Consider the following 20,029-nt stretch of genomic DNA (forward strand, 5'->3'; position numbering starts at 1 on the left):
CATCTGGGGAGTTATGTATTTCACATTTCTCCGCTGAGATTTTACGACCCTTTCTGGTGGCAGGTGTCATCTGAACTGTTCGCCCTCCGCAACCGTTCAGTAATCCCAGAGGCTTAAAGTTGGCGCCGCTGAACAGTAGTGCTTCTGTGACGAATCCATGTACATAGTTTCAGGCGTTACTGTTTCGCTTTGATAGTACGGACGTACTTTCGTCATGATATTTCCGTTACCTCTGATAACATGAATTGTCGCTGACCTGTCACAGTGGTAAAGCACTAGGGGAGTGACATGTGGCTTTGCATGTAATTCACCACATACATCAGGGGTTCTGTGTGCATAAGTATGTTCCATCCGAAGAGATTCCCTTTACAGTCACGATATTCATTGATTTGAGTCAAATTATGCAAAAATTACGTTACCTTACCAAAGTCATACATTTCTGCATTCATTTTGTGTTTTCTATTAATATTCTTAATGGGATAAGTTTGTGCTGCGGCCACTTCTGGCCTACTGTACCAGCCCTAGATGACAGGTGAGGGTGATTGTGGAGCAATTGGTGGAATGAAGATTGACAAGGGAAACCGAAGTACTCGGAGAGAACCTGCCTCAGCGCCAGTTTGTCCACCACTAATCCCACGTGACCAGACCCGGGCTCGAACCCGAGGTACCGCGGTGGGAAGCCAGATACTAACCGCTTGAGCTATGGCACATCCGTCATTTAGTTTAATTAACACTTTGCGGCATGACTTCTATTGCCTCAATTAAATATTACAAAAGGTCAAATTAAATAGGCCTGTGTTATGTACGTTTACATGAACTTACATGCAACATTGGTTGGCTAAACAACGTAATACGGAGGTCTGGTCTCTAAGGACACGTATTTAATCCTGCCGATATATCGATCGGTCCATTTACTCAGGATCCCCATTTATTATAATACCGTCGCGTTTCAGGGCGCAAGTAGCCGATGTTATGTGAAGTATGTCGTGTGCAACATGGAAATGAGTACTGCCGGCATGTCTGAAGATACAGTACTCTCAGACCTGAAGTAGTGGGCAGGTACCGGTTCTCACGGTCTCTTAGCTTGCAGATTTCTTATATTTTTTCTTCTACCCTGAAGATGGAGGCGATACGTTCTTCCGAAACGTCGGTTAACACCACATATACACGGTGCCAAATCCCAGAAGGCTGCTTTCTTCATAGTCACCGCCGTGAAAGCCTCAAATCTTACATTTGAATACCGTTGTTTTGAAACATGCGTTAATATGCTCACTCTGATTCTTCATTGTCTTTTGCGTCATTTCTTCACCGCGAGTTCCCGTAATGACTGATAAAATAATATATTTTGTTTTTTGATTTTCACACTTAAGCCTATGATTGCCGAAAGATCCTATTATTGGCCAGGGTTTTTACTGAAATAAATTGCAACTAACTAACTTAATGAAGTTTGAGGCCTTCTTGAGGAGCCGCCAGTTATGCAGCCACTGAAAAACTTCATTACCGCCCTCACAGGCCCTCCAATGTTCCCTTTCCTGAGCGAGATCAGTCCATACCACCCCATCCTGTCTATGATCCATTTTAATATTACTCTCCCACATACGTCTAGGTCTTTCTAGTTGTATCTTCCCGTGTGACTTTCCCACCAGAATCCTATTCGAATTTCTCTTCTCCCCCATTCCTGCTACGTGCCCTTCCCAGTTCATCATCCTTGACTTGATCATTCTAATTATAGTTGGCAGAGAGTGCAAGTTATGAAACTCTGCATTATATAGTTTTCTCCAACCTCCCGCCACTTCATCTCTCTTCGATCCAAATATTCTCCTCAACACCCTGTTCTCAAACACTTTCAGTCTGTGTTCATTCCTTATTGCCAGAGACGACGTTTCGCACGCATGCAGAACCACAGGCAAAATTGTAGTTTTCGATTTTTATGTTTTTAGGCAGCAGACGACAAGACAAAAGGTTCTGGACTGAATGGTAGCAAGCATTACCCGAATTCAGTCTCCTTTTAATTCTCTCCTGAATAAAATTTTGATTGCTTCTGCTGCTCCCAAATATTAGAGCTGTGCCACGTTTTCAAAAATCTGTTTTATATCTTTATGTCACGATTTTGCCCTGAATTCTGGTGACGAGACAGCAACATACACTTACATTTTGTCTGCATTTACTTGTATACTAACCTCCTTACTATAGTCTGTTTGTGTTTCTTTCCTTTATGCTATCTGTATTATCACCCAGTAGAGTCACATCATCAGCATAGGCCAACAGCTGATGTGTCCCATTTAATTTCAGTACCATCTGCTTTTCCTGGACCTTTCTAATGACATATTCTAAAGCAAAGTTGTAAAGCAGTGGCGATAAAGCTCTATTGTTTTAGGGCATTCTGGATAGGAAAATTATCAGACAGATGTTTACCTATACAGACTTAATAAAAGTATACTGAAAATGTTTACACAGCCTATTTACTGTGACGGTCTTATGAATGTATGTTCCCCTTGACCAAAGGAAAGTTACCCTGAATAGTACTGAAACACGGAATTTTATATTTGTTATGACATTGATGTAGGCCTACATTCCCGACCTGATTATTACCCCTGCCGCTTCACGTTGCGTCATGGTGAATCCATTTGAGTGGAAATCTTCGCGTTTCGAAGCCACTGGATCGAACCTTGGATACTTATATATAGCGCAGTACGACGTTATTCGTACCGAGAGCTACACGAAGGTGTCGTGTTTGACGTCTTGGGTTTTTAAGATGTCGATGCTGTGAGTGGGTTATTTTAACTCTTTGTGCCCCGGCTACGTATCTCATCTCTGATGGCTTCTAAATTATTGACTGGTAACCTTTTCATGTACAGTTCTGGTATGGTAAGTGAACGCAGTAAACACATCAATCATGGGACATATCTCTGTCCAAGTCTCGAGTTGTTTCTCTTTTATTTATTCTCTCTTCTTCGATAACAACCTTTATCTACACTGCTTATATGTTTCAGAAAGTAAGATTGATGAGCTGTGTTGTTGATATGTAAATATATAGTTGCTGGCCGGACTTAACTCTCTTCGCGGTCCCTACTTTGTTCACCCGTTACTTGTATACCCGTCTTGCTGTGAGAACCAGAAGTGGCCGCCTGTCACTTCTCACACCCTCGCACCCACCCCCTTGTCTGAATTTTTTCTTCTGTGCGTTCATGGTTACTCTTGGCCTTGTTCGAAGTTACGTGGCACTTGCTATATCTGTCTTCAGAATTCTTTGTCTCAAAGAATTAATTCTTGGATATTAATGCGTTTCGTGTTATTATTTACAATTATTATTTATTGTTATTATTAACAATCACAACCTATCTTAAGTGCTCAAAATCAGTGGCTTACTAAGACTCGCTCCATTCCTTACTGCACTACGAGTGTCTTCTCTTCTGCGTCACTGACTTGGTTTTGACTTACGTGTTGGTCATTTCTTCAGCTTCCGTTGTTCGCAGGTTAGCACTCCACAGCTGAACACTGAACTACTGAACTGATTTCTGAATTCTCTTACGAATGCATCCATATTACGGCTCGCTCTTTCGAATTAACAGAAGTAACTCTTTTATAACTTCGGGACGAACGGAATAATAAGTCACCATGTCTTAACAGTTCCTCTGTAATTCTGTTTTTAACCGTTGTTGCGGGAACGCACTTACCGAATCGTTGTCCAGCAATGGACTCTTCTGCGTCTATTCATTGCAGCGAGAAAGTATGTTTGATCAGCCATTGGCTAGCAATTGACTTCGCTCTGGCTCCACCATTCCGGCTTTCAGGCGTCATGTCACAATATTATGAAATTCATTGTATTCTTAGGCGAAGCAGTAGCAATGAATTGAAGATTTAGATGAAAGCGGGAAAATCCTAATTTAAGTCACCATCGCGGCACTTCCAGTGGAGAACTCACTAAATGTCCATAATCTCAAAATATTCTGTTTCCTGGCTTCGATTTGATACCGGGACCGTCGACTAAGAAGGAGTGGCAGCCGCCCGACTGCGAAGCTTGTGAGGTGGTACATGAAACATTATCTTCAGTATGTGGAGTTTTAAGAAGAGCTGGGATGGCGTAGTCGGTGTAGCGACTAGCTACGGGCTGGACGGCTGAGGGGTCGGAGTTTGAGTCCCGGAAGGGTCAAGTATTTTCTCAACGTCGTCCAGACCGGTTCTGGGGCCCACCCACTCTCCTATCCAATGGGCACCGAGGGCTATTTCCCCCAGGGGTAAAGCGACCGGGACGTGAAGCTGATCACTCACCTCCAACTAATGCCGAGGTCAAGAAAATGTGGATCTATACACCCACTCCCCCATACTCCATGGAGTATGGCAACGTCATTACTTACATTCTAATTCCTACAAAACAAGATTTCCGTGAAATCCTTGTATAAATAACCAAGGCCTCTTGTATCGTTACGTAAGGAAGTCGTTACGAATCGAAGCAAATGGCAGCTGGAGTCCATATTACCGTTTCCATCTCTGCCGGAAACGTTCCTCCAGATAGCAACATTGCGTATTGCTTGTCTGTAAAGTTAAGTTCGAGCATCTTCCATTGTCAGTATAAATATGCGTCCCGTTCTAGTACTAAAGTCACTGAGGTTACATATTGTGGCATATTTGCTTAACACAAGAACTGTGGAGGCAGATAAACAGCCGTTGCTAGGTAATGCCCCTCACGGAACAATAGAGGAAGTGTCACGATAAGTGATGTGACGAATACAGCCGTCGCCATGAAGCGAACTGGTAAGCACGTACGCGGTAACGTCACGCAACAATAGAAGGGCTGTTGCAAGCGGTGTTCTCTGTGGATCCGCTCCTAATCTACGTGACTCAACTGACCGAGTTCAGCTCAGCGAGTAAGTGCAACGTGGTTGAGGTTGTTCTGTGTTAACCACCGGGCAACGGAAGCTGAAGATTCGTTACCAGGAAAAGTCTAGTGAAAATATTGCAGAGAAATAGCCATTGTCGAGAGCTGTTACCCAGTAAAGACTAGTGAATGTAGACTGAGAAGGCTTAGTGCGGAGTGATTTGTAGTGTGGAAATCAGCAGTAGTGTTAGAGTTAATTGCAGTTACGACCTGTAAGTGGTCACTAAATCTATTCACCAATGCAAACCCCGTCTGTAGTCACCAATACACGTGACTGTTTTCTGTGAAGTGTGTTTTTAGTAGCTCTTTGAAAACTCGTCCGGTTTTGTATTCTAGTTTAATCCAGTTGAGTTAAATTAGTGGCTCTTATTTTTGTATTTCGATTGTATGTTTTAAATTGCCTCTATATAAACAGTGTGGCATGGAATTCAATGCAATACTTTGTGAAATAATAATTGGGTGTTTTGTAAATAAGTCTATATGATTAGTACTTCTCTTCCACCGCCACTGCGAATTCATTGATTCACAGCTGGCTTAATTGTTAAAATTTATATCAGGAGTAAACAGCGTGTGGCCATGCATTGTCCACCAGTTGCAAATACAGAGTGGGCGAGTATGCATTGACGGCGGAGCAGATCGTGTCTGACGTAGCCTTTCATAGTTTCTGTTGCTCACTTGCTGCTGTCCCGCTCTGTGAGCGAACTATCGACTCGAGTGTTCATTGCTCTCACGTTACCGACTGAAAGCAACATACGTACACCCCCCTCTCCTCTTCCTCCTCCTCAGTACATGAACCTCTGAGATCAGTTCTTAATTGCTTAAGTTCATTCACGGTTAAGGTGTTATCTTGATATTTATGTGAACGATTTAAAAAAAAAGCGGTTTGATTCTCACACTGTTAAAGCTGTTAACGATATTATCTAAGAAATAAGACCGAAATATGCCAAAATTTTAAGTTGTATTCATTCTTCAGAGGCTGTACAGCCCTTTGTTGGGCCCTGGCCTCTTCATTTCTTAATTTTTTTTACACAGACGGTAGGATTGCTTGGACGAGTGATCAGACCGTCGCAAGTCGCCTGCCTACACACAGAACACAAACACAAACACAAAACGCATACACACAGACATCCACGCTTTGAGTGGGATTGGAACACACTATTAGGGCGTTCGAGCGAGCGAAGACAGTTCATGCCATAGACGGCTCATACACGTACGAGTCTGGCTCGGCGAGGAGCCGGCCTCGGATTAATTTCACCGCACACGTATGAGCGTGGCGACCCACACACGGATGAGTTTGGTTCATTGGAACCCGAGCCCACTGGGACTCACGAGCCAGACTCTTACGTGTATGGGCCCCCTTATACCGCGCGGCCAGTCTGATCGGCGAACTATAAGCTTACCCATATGTTGTGATATTGATCTCGCTCTGAAGGAAGAACTAAGCTGAGGATATTTAAGAACAGATTCCTTGAAAAAATATTCGGATGTGAGGATGTAGAAAAATTGCATAATTTGGAACGTCTTCAGCTCAGCCTGTAGCCACGTGCTCACACTGGTTCCTCGCTCGCTGATTTTTATACCCTGAAAATGGAGGCGATAAGTTCATTCTAAACGTCGCTTCACACAAGATGAACATGGCGTCACATCCCAGAAGGCAGTGTTGAATTTCATTCTGAGTCGTATTCCCATTTGTAGAGGAAGGGATGTAACTCGTTTCATTTTCATGTTCCTTACTGTGGAAACGATTTGCCTGTTTTGGCAAATTCTGTAGCGTAACCCAATAACCAGCCGAGGCAAGCCTTGTGTATATTACATTTTGTAACCATAAACTAATACTGCTTTATGTATACACGTATTACGGTATGTACCTAAATTTCTGCAAAGTGTATAAATATACTGCACTTATAGTCTGTCTAAAACATCTCCGATCGTACGTTATATCTTAAGAAGGCAACCTATGTAAGGAAATTCGTTCGTGTTTAACGAGATCTTCGTATGGTGAATTTGGTTCGCATCATATTGTCACTTGTAGGGGGATGTGCATGACTGTTAGACGGGTNAGTACGTAGCACACGTAGTAAAGACTAGCAGCGGCACGCACACAGAAAGACCACACAGGATAACACCTATACAGTGTGGAAACAAGAACTAGCCGCTGCAGCACTTCAAACACAGGGCGAATAACCCTAGCAATTTTAAAATTTAAAATTTGGACAAGAATTTTTAAAATTTGGACAAGAATTTAAAAGTTTAAAATTAGAACTAAAGATTTTATTATGGTGCTATTACAATAAACTCAAAATTAACGTGTGTGAAGTAATCTACGGGTGGACAGCTATCAACGAAGTAGAAGTTGATAATGACAGGGAGAGTGTTTTAGATGTTAAATTTTGAACTGGGTGCAGTGTGACAGCGACGTGAGTGTTATACACCTGATGATGGCCGTCTGAGGCCGAAACATGTAGTGTAGGGAGCAAGATCAAAGACACAAGAATATATTGTTTGCACTTGAGACGGAGGTTATATCATTTATCGTTAAGAAGGCAACCTTTGTAAGGAAATTCGTTCGTGTTTAACGAGATCTTCGTATGGTGAATTTGGTTCGCATCATATTGTCACTTGTAGGGGGATGTGCGTGACTGTTAGACGGGTTCTGGATTGGATTTCTTGACACCTTATACACTCACTCAAAATTACAAACAATTACAGCCCTCTCGCTAGTTTTGTACAGTTCACAGTTCACTGTTACACACACTAGTGTCCTCGGTTTTCACTAGTCGTACCGTGGCAACGGATTCATAACAGTCTGTCACTTCAAATCAGTCTTCTTTGCACAGCCTGATTCCTTCCTTGCCACTATTCTGCGAACTCCGGAGACTCCTGCAATTCTCTGCTGCAACTGGGAACTCGGAGACTCCCGCAATTCTCTGCTGCAACTGCGAACTCCGGAGACTCCTGCAATTCTCTGCTGCAACTGGGAACTCGGAGACTCCCGCAATTCTCTGCTGCAACTGCGAACTCCGGAGACTCCCGCAATTCTCTGCTGCAACTGCGAACTCCGGAGACTCCCGCAATTCTCTGCTGCAACAGCCAGCTCCGGAACTCAGCTCAAATCTCGACTTACTGGTCACTTGGAACTCCGGAACTCGACTACCGATTCTCAGCTGAACTCTTCATTGTAACCACTTTGCACGGACCGAACAGAAGACACTTTCCAACAGTACACACGTTGTGTGTTTATCGATCCGTTGCTTAGAAGTGGGCTATTCTATTGTTTCTAGCGTCCGCTTCCGCGGGAATGTGTTTATCGAGCAGTTGCCTAGAAGTGGACGTCTCCTCTGATTTTGCTACTCCGGCTATCTGGCGCCTTGTCATAATATGTTGGTTCCATTTAATGACAGCGTAGCGTGAAACGTCACAATCAGGTGATGACGCAGACGTAGTCTAACCGAGTAGGACTAAATCGATCATGTTGTCTATACAAAGGAGGTGGACACACTATTATATTCTCATGACGTAATATTATTATTATATGCAAGCGTCTTGTAGTCTGATATAATAACTAGAATTTTTATTGATCTTTACACGAACGCTCAGTTATTTCGATTGGGTTCAGATCTTTAATGTCCGTGCTTTTGTAAGAAGAAAGGAAAAAGAACATGCTAAAATTATCTGTGGATTATTTGTAATTTCCTTTGCTCTGTAACTATTAATGTGCAAACTATTTTCCTCTCACCAGTCTCACATTTTGGTGTTACTGTTACTAATTAAAATCTACATAAACTGGCAGTAATTGTAACGTGAGATTTATTTCTCCCGTTAATTAGTTGCTTCGATCTGACCGAGTCGTGTGTTTTTGCATAGGCTTGCAGGTACGCGAAGACGGTAAGCGGGTTTGCTTAGAGCGGCCAGCGAGGAACAGAACTCAACACGTATAGACTTCGTTATCGCAGGAGGGCCAACCCGCGTTACAAGGTGCCATGTGTCTGGAAATTGATGGTGTATGCGAGGATATGTGACGGACTCTGTTGAACGCATTAATGAACCCTTGGGTTCGTTCAAGTGCGGGGATACCTTCGTCACTTGAGAGAATATTATGAGCAGTGAGCTTAGTCGGCATAGTGACGGGCTACGGGTTGGACAGCCGGGTTTCGATTTCCGTTAGGGGCAAGAGACTTTTCTTCGCAGTGTGTATACGAGCTTTGGGGCCCACCCAGCTTCCTCTTCAGTGGGTACCGGGGTCTGTCTCCCCGGGCGTGAATCTGACCGCTCACCTGCATCTAGTGCCGAGGTGAAGAATGATGGTGCCCTATCACCACCCCCTCATACGTCTTCGTGGCGTTGTGCTTAATTCATTAGGCGCAGGATGAAATTTACCTTACCTGAATGGCTCTGAGAGGTGTAAGAAAGATTTTCTTATTTTAACTTTCACAGCCTGTGACATGGACAGTTAATCCATATACGTATATAAGGAGCGCATGCCAGTTTATAGTAACAGTAAGCGAGCCTCTTGTGAGACGGAATGCAACTAATCTTTCATCATATGACTGAAATGCAACCTGCACGCGACAAAGGTTGCAGCCATCAGTAATCCCAAACGGGGGTGTCCGCCTACTGTGCTTCTTATTTCTTAGTGCGTTACTTTGTATTCAAGTAAACGAAGTGTAGATCATCTTTATTAGTCCATAATCATGGGCTACGAAAAGGAGACTCTGTTCTTCCTTGCACAGAACTTAACAATAGAAGCCATACAGTTTCCACTATTTCTAATTCCAACAAATCCCACGATACAACATCTGTTTGTTTTCTTATTGCACCTTTCCAGCATTTCTTTTCTTAAAGATGGGCAGTTTTGAATGCAATGTGTTGTAGTTATTCCACCCACACGGCAGTTCAGCTGACCACTGGATCATAGAAGCAAATATTTTGTAGCCTACCTCACCGCAGCTGCTGAAACCATCATACTGACCTTGAAATGTGCCATCCTCCTTGCTTTGACCTTGCATCTGGAAAGCAGAAACTGATTTGTGTTCATTTTCTCCTGCTTAGATCTCGAAAGTGAAAGTGGAGCACTGCACGAGTTACACCAATTGCTCCGCGTGCCTGGAAGCCAAGGACCCTTACTGCGGGTGGTGTTCTTTGGAGAAAAGGTAAGAGAAATATAACTAACTCCACTTTAGGGTAACTTGTCTTCCTGTTGGGGTTTTTGCGATGTGATACGCCATTTATTTTAATCGTCTAGCCCATGAAGAGTTCTGTTTTCATCCGAAACATCGGTTTACTTTCAACGAGCTGACTACACGGCGATATATCCCAGAATGTAGAACTCGTCATAAGCACCGCTGTGAGAATCTCAAATCATTCTGGTACTCCTGTTCTTAAAAATGTACTTTGTATGAAATATTTATTGTACATCGTTCCCATAAAGGGGTTCTGTTGATGAAGTGCCAGTTGACTTCGATAAGTTAAAGAGAACAAAGCAAATTTTAGCCGACAAATAAATTTGAAAGTAATTGCCAACTAATTAAGTTTTTGTGTTCATTGTGTGATATCTAAGCCTCACATGTTACATCATATCTCACCTTCAATTATCCGCGTCAATAGACGGAAAATATAACTGACCGAATAAAGATATTTTTGCAACGAAGGAAAATGGTGTATGTCAAAGACTGTAAATAGGCAGAACTGTAGAATTTGGGGGTGTAACCCACACAAGTGTAGTGTGAACAGCCATATCCTGAATGTCTGTTATAGGCCCGTCTCCCTTTGCAGAGAAGGCAGTGCATTTCTGCAGCAATAAGTAACGCTTATTATTATGCCTCTACAGCCCTTGGTTGGGCCTTGGCTCCGTTTTCAGTTTCTTAATCCTATACGCAGTCGGTAGGGCTCCTTGGGCGGGGAATCAGCCCATCGCAAGGCCTCTACCTACACACAGAATAAACGCACACAAATATACATGCTTCCAGTGGGATTCGAACCCACCACCACAGTGTTTAAGCGGGCGAAGACGATCCATGCCTTAGACCGAGCGGCCACCGTGATCGGCAATAACGAATATTTGGATTTCCATAAAACGAAGGACGTAGCAACGTCGTCAGCAAGANAGCAAGATCCCCCCCCCCAACCTGCTCGTCACATTTTCATGTATCATAAATATTTGTCTTAATTTTCTTCCGAACTGAGTCATATACTGTGTGTGTGTATAACACGAAATAGTATGTTCTCAGAGTAGCTACTAATTAACTCTTTCTCTGCAAGTTAAAACAAGCTGTTGAAGCTCAGTTCTCTGAAGTTCACAAAGTAGTCGGATGTAGGCATTAGACATATTATACAGAAGTGTCGAAAGGTAACACCGTTTTATTGATACAAACGCTTTTGTTGTGTGATTATGTTGCTTTCTGCATTATTTCTTCATTCACCTACATCGTAAACTAAGCGTGGGTGTAAAGCAACCAAGCAACCTGTAGTGTAAGTCTGAACACCGTGCGCTTGCTTCCTCTGCTGTGGTGACCGAAGAACAATGCAGACAGATGCAGCGGAGCTAGAGATTATCTGGAGAAAATGTGGGAGCCTCGACGTTTCTCGACCGTATGGGCCTTCACGGCCTGTTACAGCAATAGCTTTACTTTTTTACCTTTTACTGTGTCGTAAGTGTAGTGCGCTGTAGCAGGAAAGCTTGTGCGTGATGGGGGAAGGATTAATTAGATGCACAAATGTCCACAATGCGAAATTCTTTCCAACGACGACCTCAGACACTCTGGTGTACATTCATATTATTATACCAAAATGAAAACATTTTTAGTATCTGACATTTGCCAGAAATGTTAGCAGAAGAAGGTGAAACAACTAGTGTCATAGTTCCGGGCCGTATTCATGGTCAGAAACGGTGAAATTGGGCGTAGATTTTCAGAATTGTATACAGGTGGATTTCTCTATCAGTTCTCTCGATAGTCCATGCTTCGGTGGCGTGAAAGTGGCATCCTGTAGCCGGGTGGCACCCCCATTGCAGTATAAATATATACGTAATAAAACGTGCGGAGATCTGCTCCATGGCCGCTGATAGTCCGCGGTTCATTACTGTCATTGAGTTCCGTATCCCTTGTGGATTACTCTAATCCTGCACCACCATATTAATCTCTGAGCTTCCCTTCCCCTCTCTTTACCACTCTTCCCCCTCCCATCTCTCTTTTAAGTTATGTGTGGAGAAATGAAAGTGAACGTAGCCACGTATCATTCAATCTGTCTACTTGCTTTTGTTGCACTGTTGAATTATGGTGTGAACTCGCGTGCTAAGCTTGCATTCGAGGTGTACATGCGTGCGTGCGTGCTTGCATACGTGAGTAGTGTTCTAAATTGGGACCTCCCATGCATTGCCCTGGTTTTCAGAAAAATATCGAAGTACCGACCCCTCTCTCTGTCTCTCTCTCTCTCTTATCCAATTCTCATTCTCTCGAACAATATTTATTTCACAGTTGCTATAATAACAGAGTGTAGACAGTGGCATGACAAGTTGATGGGGCTCGTCATGTTAATGAATGCATTTCTCACAGTAGGAAATAACATTGATGAAGATTCTAGTTCATTGGTATAAACGTTAAACGTAATGAAGGGGTAGATAAAGGGGGGCGGATCTTACAGCTGTTTTGTTGCTTGGCAGCTGCATAATGCATAAAGCGATCACCATTCTGTGCAATGGCGGTAAGTAGTAGAGAGTACGCAAGGGAAATTCGTAAGATTGGCGACATGAATGAGCAGTGTTACTGCTTGAGCGAAGTTTTTTTTTAACAACCCTGGAAAGTGAGTACTTCTTTTGGGGAGTTCAGTATTAGACCTGCTGACGGATATCTCTTCAATATGCAGGGTTTGAATGAAGTTGTGTGTCAAGAGCGAATCACAATTAAATGTCACTGTACCGAGAAATGAAACTCCTTCCCAGTCCTGCACAGCAGCGCTCTGACTATACAATTCTGTCTTCAGACGTTCATAACTCGGCCCTCCTCAGCGGACATGGCCCCGCATGCAGCTTCCTCTCCGTATTCTGCAGAGGCAGCCGCTATAGACGTTCATATGATCATCTTTTTCATGTTTTGAACCTCGAACAGAGACTCGAGCATGGTCACATTTGTGCCCATGAGCAAGTTTTCAAACCAGAAAACCAATTAGTGCATATTATCGTAAAATTTAAAACATTCAAAAGGGCGAATATTTAAAAATTGTTCATTGCTTTCTTAATTGGTTATTTGGCGATGCTGTATCGGCTGTTGCACCGAACGAATTACTTTTGGATGATTACGAATGCCGTCGGGAGGTTGCGTATGCACACGGTCTTGGCAACTTTTACTGGCCCGACATCTGCCTGAAGGGACTGATCTGCATTCATGGAATACAACGAACAGGCTGTGTGCCGACTGAGAGTTAAAGACGTGCTAACAGTTCGATTTTATTATTAAGCTGATGTTCCGTGGTCAGTATCCGGCAACACTTCTATTTTACATGAATTTTCTCGATGTTTTTGCGAAGTCCTTTGTGTAGGGCTTGCCTTGGAACGTTGATGGTTACCCAGCTGGTCAGGAATACTACTCCTCTATGGGCTGGAATATTGTGCACACAAAACTCGACCATACGGCGGAACTTTTCTCCTACTTCGTCCACGCTCACCTTGTGTCAGGAGATTCACTTCCATACTAAAGCCGTAAAAGTCTCCAGTAAGCGACATGCATGAGGGTTATGTTGGTCTGTTTCTGAGCCTGTTTTGTGTTGCACTTAAGGAGCCAGGGTAGCGCAGTCGGTACAGCGACTGGCTACGGGCTGGACAACGGAAGGTGTCTATGTTCGAGTCTCAGTAGGGCCAAGAATTTTCTCTTCTCCAGATCGTCCAGACCGGCTCTGGGGTCTACCCAACTTCCTATCCAATGGGTACTAGGGGCTCTTTCTACGGGGGTAAAGCGACAGGGGCGTGAAGCTGACCACTCACCTCCAGCTAGCGCCTAGTGCCTAGTGCCGAGGCGAAGAAAATGTGGATCTATACATCCATTCCCCCCAAACGCCTTCATGACATAGTGCTTAATTCGTTGAGCACAGGTACAACATTACCTTACCTTAGGAGTAAAGGAAAGTCAGAGTATACTGGTAAAGCAGAAGCCGTTTGAAACAAAATGAACGTCCAGGCAAACAAGAGACGGATTGTACAGACACTTTATGTCTGTCGCCGCTCGTACTTGTTTTGTTCTCCGTTGTTATTCGTTGCGTTTGTTTGATTCTTTGCCTCTGAACAATAGCAGGCCGGCTCTTTCTCCCTGGGTGTAGCGTAGCCGTGTGGCTGTATATTATCTTTTGACGTGGTGGGATAAGATGTCTAGGATCAGACCATGTTTCCCAAGTGTTTGTTTAGTAATCAGGTCTTCTCTTGATCCATACCAAGTAGCCGCCCATCCGGCCGCCTGATTGCAAAGCCTACATATTGTAGCGTGTAGAGCCGTTACTATGCAAAGACCGCGAGATAAGCGAGTATACCAGGGCCGTTTCTAGGCATCGGCTCAGTAAACACGTTCCCGCAACAACGGACACAGATGCAACAATGGTACAGCAACAGAGGAACGGGTTTTTTCTGTGATCCGCGGCCGTTGCTACTTAACGGCAGGGTAAACATTCTTGCGGAAACGAGTCCAGACGACAACAGAACAGCTGTGTTTACTATAATGTCCGTGTTATAATCAAGGATGTTATAATCAAGGGACAAAGTTACATTTAGGCAGTTCTGTAAGGGAGGCTGTGAAGGAAATAGTTGGTTGCAAGAGTGCTCAGTTGAAAGTCCGGCTGTGAAGAGAAGGCTTTATGTATAATACTTGCAGTGTGTAATTCAGTGAGACTTATAGTTCCTGTGTTAAAATCCGTTGCCAGCAGTCGGCAAGTGGAGGCTCTAATCGACCGAGGACACAAATGTGTGTGTGTGTTAGTGATCTGTAAAGTGTAGTCACGAGCGGTGAGTGTAAGTGATCCATTTACCAATCCAAACCCCGTATGTAGTCACACGTAACAATATCATTCATAGAGTAAGGGGATATCAAAATTCGGCAAACTGATTCAAGCAGGTGGTGAAACATTACGGTCTGAGATCCATAAACTCATTAAGTCTGTTTGGAATAACTAGGAATTGCATGATCAGTGGATGTAGGCCATTGTTGGACCAATTCAGAGGAAGGGTGATAAAACTGACTGTAGTAATCATCTTGGGATATCAGTGCTATCAACTTCATGCAAAATTGCATCCGGTATCCTCTCAAGGTTAAGTCCATATACAGATTAAATCACTGGGAATCATCAGTGTGGGTTTCGACGTAACAGATCAAAACTGGTCAGATATTTTCAATCGTCAAAACACTGGAGAAAAATTGGGAGTACAATCAGACAGTACATCAAATATTCGTAAACTTGAAAAAGGAACGGTTTTTTTCTGTGATCCGCGGCCGTTGCTACTTAACGGCAGAGTAAACATTCTTGCGGAAGCGAGTCCAGACGACAACAGAACAACTGTTAAGTCCATATACAGATTAAATCACTGGGGATCATCAGTGTGGGTTTCGACGTAACAGATTAAAACTGGTCAGATGTTTTCAATCGTCAGACAGTGGAGAAAAAATGGGAGTACAATCAGACAGTACATCAAATATTCGTAAACTTGAAAAACACCTATAATGCAGTTAGGAGGGAAGTATTTCACAATATCTCATAGAATTTGGGGTGCTCGTGAAACTGGTTAGGATGATCAAGCTGTGTTTAAATCAGAGATATAGCAAAGTCCGTGTAGGTAAAACATTTATCCGATAATTTTCATATTCAGATTAGTCTAAAACAAGGAGATGCTTTATCGCCACTGCTTTTCAGCTTTGCTTAGAATATGCCATTAGGAAGGTTCAGGAAGACCAGGTGGGACGGAAATTAAATGCGACACATCAGCTGCTGGCCTATACTGGTTATGTGAATCTGCTGGTTGATAACATAGGTACCACAAAGAAAAACACAGAAACTTTAACTGATGCTTCAAAGAAGGTTGGTCTAGAAGAAAACACAGTGAGTTGTTGTCTCGTCACCAGAATGCAGTCCAGTATCGTAAAACAAAGATAGGTAACAGATTCTTTGAGAATGTGGCACAGCTCCTAATATTTGGGGGCGGCATTAGCAATCAGAATTTGATTCAGGAGAAAATTAAGAGTAGACTGAATTCGAGTGAGGCTTGCTGCCATTCAGCCCAGAAACTTTTGTCTTCTCGTCTGCTGTCTAAAACATAAATAGTAGAATATACAAAACTATAATTTTGTGTGTGGTTCTGTATGGGCGTGAAACTTGGTCTCTGACATTAAGGTAGGAACATAGACTGAGGTTATTGAGGAGTATATTTGGGCCGAAGAGAGATGAAGCAACAGGAGGTTGGAGAAAACTTTACTCTTTTCAAAGTATAATTAGAATGATCAAGTCAAGGGGGATGAGCTAGTCAGCGCATGTAGCACGAATGAGGGAGAAGAGGAATGCATTCAGGATATTGACGGGAAAGTCAGAGAGAAGAAGACCACTAGGAGGACCAATACGTAGGTGGATTTACAATATTAAATTGGATCTTAAAGAGGTAGGATAGGGCGTTGTGGACTGGATTGCTCTGTCTCAGGATGGGGACGGTTGGAGGGCTCTTGTGAACGCCGTAATGAACCTTCGGGTTCCGTGAAATGATGGGAAGTGGTGGAGTCGCTGCGCAACTGCCGTATTCTCGAGAAGGCTCAGCTCCATGAAGTTAATTAGAATAAGCGGATGGAACTTGACTCTGCATTGTAAAGAGATGGCATTTTGCTTTGCAAGAAACCGTTCCTTATTATAAAGTTTATATGCTTTTACACAGACGGTGTTTAGTATATTCCAGTGTAGTACAAATTGTTATGAATGTGTGAGTATTCTGAGTTAGTTTTATGAAAATAAAAATGAAAACTAATTGTCACCTTTATTTACGGAGGAAATTCCGTCTAGCTGCAAGTAAGTTTTAGCCGTACGGTGATATAATGTGACAGGTTCGTGGCTGAGCAGTGTAACCTCTTACAAAATGAAGGTACGTGGCTATAAACTTTCTGTTATTTGTAATTTTTGCATTATTGTGTAGCGCCATTGTAAACACGTCAGCACTTCTGTGTACGGTTTCCATTGTATTTACTTTGTTTCATACGCCTTTTAGGTGAGTATTTCAGCTATGTTATGGAGTGGAAATTCCAAACATTACGGACTGACCATGCGGCTGTAAAGTTAAGCGTTAGACTTTCATGACGAAACGCATCAAAAACTGGCTAATGTAACCCTGTTCCTTCAGCTGTCCAAACCACAATCCGGGTATTTTAGTCCCGGCGTGATAATGCGCGATTGCTTGAAGATGTCCACCTGTAGGCCTTGCCACAGCCCAGGCGAGTAGGCGCGTTCTTCCGAGCGGCTTCTGTTTCAGGTTAGGTGGTGTACTGGTTTTCTCAGAGTAGCTGTTTGCTCTTGTCAGTTGTCACACTACGGAATGCTCCTTACTTGTTTGGGGCTGGTACAACGGGCCCAGTAGCTGCCTGCGTACAAAGTGGACCCGGTCTCACTTCACTCTACGTATTATAATTAAGAAGTGCAATGTTTTCAGAACTTTATATGAGATTTGAGGTTACCACGGCCGGGAGTAACATGATTATCATGTTCTGGGATGTGACACCATGTGTTTTCGTAGATAGGGGCCACCGTTTCCGGAGAGCCTGCGGTAGTGTGATAACTGACAGAGCAAACAGGTACTAGGAGAAAACCTGTCCACTGCCTGCCTACCAGAAATCAAACACTGCCTGACCTGCAATAGAAGCCGCTCGGAAGAACGCGACTACTCGCCTGGCCTGTGGCAAGGCCTGCAGGTGGACATCTTCAAGCTATCGCGCACGATTGACACCGAAACCTATCGAGTTGGTACGAATACAGATTTATATATTGCGGGATATAAGTGTTGGTCAGTTTCAAGCCCGGCCCCTTTACCCCGGGGAAAGAGTCCCCCGTACTCAGTGCATAGAAGGTTGGTTGGACCCCAGAGCCGGCCTGGACGACGTGGAGAAGAGAAATTTCTTGACCGTAGTGGGACTCGAACTTCGTCCCCTGGGTCGTCCAGCCCGTAGTCAGTCGTTATATCGAATGAGCTGTCCCGGCTCTCGCAGATGAATATAAAAACATATAAATGATTCAGTTTTATAACAAACACTTAGAGGAATTTAAAGTAACTGAACTCTCGGGGAGCAGAATCCAGGGGTTGAACACCGATAACATCGAACTTCATCGTGAGGCAGTTTCATCCACCTCTGACCGTCACAGTATGTCTTCTTGTTATCCCTCCATCTCTGAGTTTCGCCAATAACTGCTTTCCAAATAATTTTCCCATAGAAATTTTGAATGCTTTTCTAATTTCTCATATATTACATATCCATGCCACGGCTTTGCCATGTTAACCCTCCTGAATACTAAGTACGGTGCGACGCATGCCGTGGGGCTGCAGTCTGCATGCTCGAATACGCATACCGCCATGTTCTTGTTATGAGTAGGCCTCTCGGTGAGTGAAATTAAACATCTCGTGCTATCTGTGGAAATGCTGCGAAATAGCTGTTGGCTCTTAGTAAGGGAACTTAATTTTATCGGAAAATAATTAGCACGAGAAGTGTTAGGAGCAGTAATCGATACGTTTGCGTCAGCTCCGAGTCTCGCAAGGCTGCTTGGAGATTAAACCTAGCGCCGCGTATGTGATGTATGGTGTGTGCCTAGTTCTTTTTGCGAAGGGGCGAAGTTTACACAATTTTCTGCTGCACTTCTGTAAGATCGTGAAGGGCAGGCTTCAATAATATCACATTCTTCCTGCGTTGTCTTGTCCCACCGAAAGTTTCACTCATTTCAGTTTAGTCCGAATGTGTTTATACACGGTGTGTATAGTTAGTCCGTTAGGACTAATTTGTTTAAATTTTGCCCTGCAATGCCATCTGTTACCGAGTTGTGGCGTTAAGATTCTTAAACTTTCAGCTGTGGCTGTCTGTAATTTCAAAGCGCAAGCATCGCTGCTTCATGTCTTCTGACCCTGAATATAACAGTACTGTTCTGACGCTCGTCGTAAAATGGCGGTTGAACAGAGAGTCAACATCAAATTTTGTTTGAAGTTAGGCAAAACAGCCGGAGAAGAGTACAAAATGATGAAAAGTGTGTACGGTAGCGATTGTTTGAGTCACTCGAACATTTTTCGATGGTATGTTGTATTTCGTGACGGCAGGGAGGACATTGAGGACGCACCACGTGCATCAAAGCCGAGAACAAGTCTCTCCGAAGAAAATGTGAAAAAAGTGACCGAAATCCTTGCATCCCTGAGCTGAAGTACGCCATGATGACGTGTGCGGGAGTGGGCATTTCTTCTTCTTCTGCTGCTCCTCCTCCTTTTTCTTAGCCATTTCACTTTAGCCGTATCCTCTCTTGGAATTTCCGTCCATTAATCTGCCCCTGTATATTTCTTTGGATTTCTGAGCATTGAATTTTTTTATGTGGCAGGGTTGTTAGCTGCGCACCCAACCTTCTTTACATTGAAGGCTTGGATTTTCTGACCGGGTTTACCTCCCTAGCCAAAGGATGCCGATGCTAATGCCTCTGACCCCGTTCATGTGCTACACTCCCAGCTCATCACAGGAGTGCACCTAACGCCACGAACTAGAAGGTTGAGAGTTTGGATATGCGCAGAGGGAGGCATTTCCCAGGGTTTTTAAAGGCACTCCTGTTGGCGTCACTGTCCTGTCGGCCGCAGGGTGGATGTATAGCTCTTAGCACTAGATCAATTTCACGCCCCGGTCGCTTTACCCACGGGACGAGAGGCCCCGCTACCGATCGGATAAGAGGCTGGGTAAGCCCCAGAGCCGGTGTGGACGCCATGGCGAATAGAAACATCTCTTGCCCTTGGCGAGATTCGAACCCTGGCTGTCCACTCCGTAGCCTGTCGCTATACCGACTGAATTGAGAAGGCGAAACGCTATGGACATCTGTTTCGTTAGGAAAGTGTCCAACGTACATTCTCTGCTTCTATAACGGTGAAAATAAAGAACAAGTTCTTACTGTTTCTGCATAACTTTGCGG

The 20,029-nt window shown here is 43.7% G+C and overlaps 1 protein-coding gene across 9 annotated transcripts in view; it reads left to right on the forward strand.

The window, feature by feature from the left end:
- Positions 1 to 20,029, forward strand: part of LOC111872852 (plexin-B) — a 620,835-nt gene that overhangs the window by 312,199 nt on the left and 288,607 nt on the right. For all 9 annotated transcript variants that reach the window (XM_023867057.2, XM_023867062.2, XM_023867060.2 and 6 more), the window contains exon 5: positions 9,929 to 10,029. In XM_023867057.2, coding sequence (XP_023722825.1) covers positions 9,929 to 10,029 — 101 coding nt within the window. The remainder of the gene's footprint in view (positions 1 to 9,928; positions 10,030 to 20,029) is intronic.

This window comes from Cryptotermes secundus, unplaced genomic scaffold (assembly GCF_002891405.2).
Source record: "Cryptotermes secundus unplaced genomic scaffold, Csec_1.0 scaffold298, whole genome shotgun sequence".
Taxonomy (NCBI): Eukaryota; Metazoa; Arthropoda; class Insecta; order Blattodea; family Kalotermitidae; genus Cryptotermes; species Cryptotermes secundus.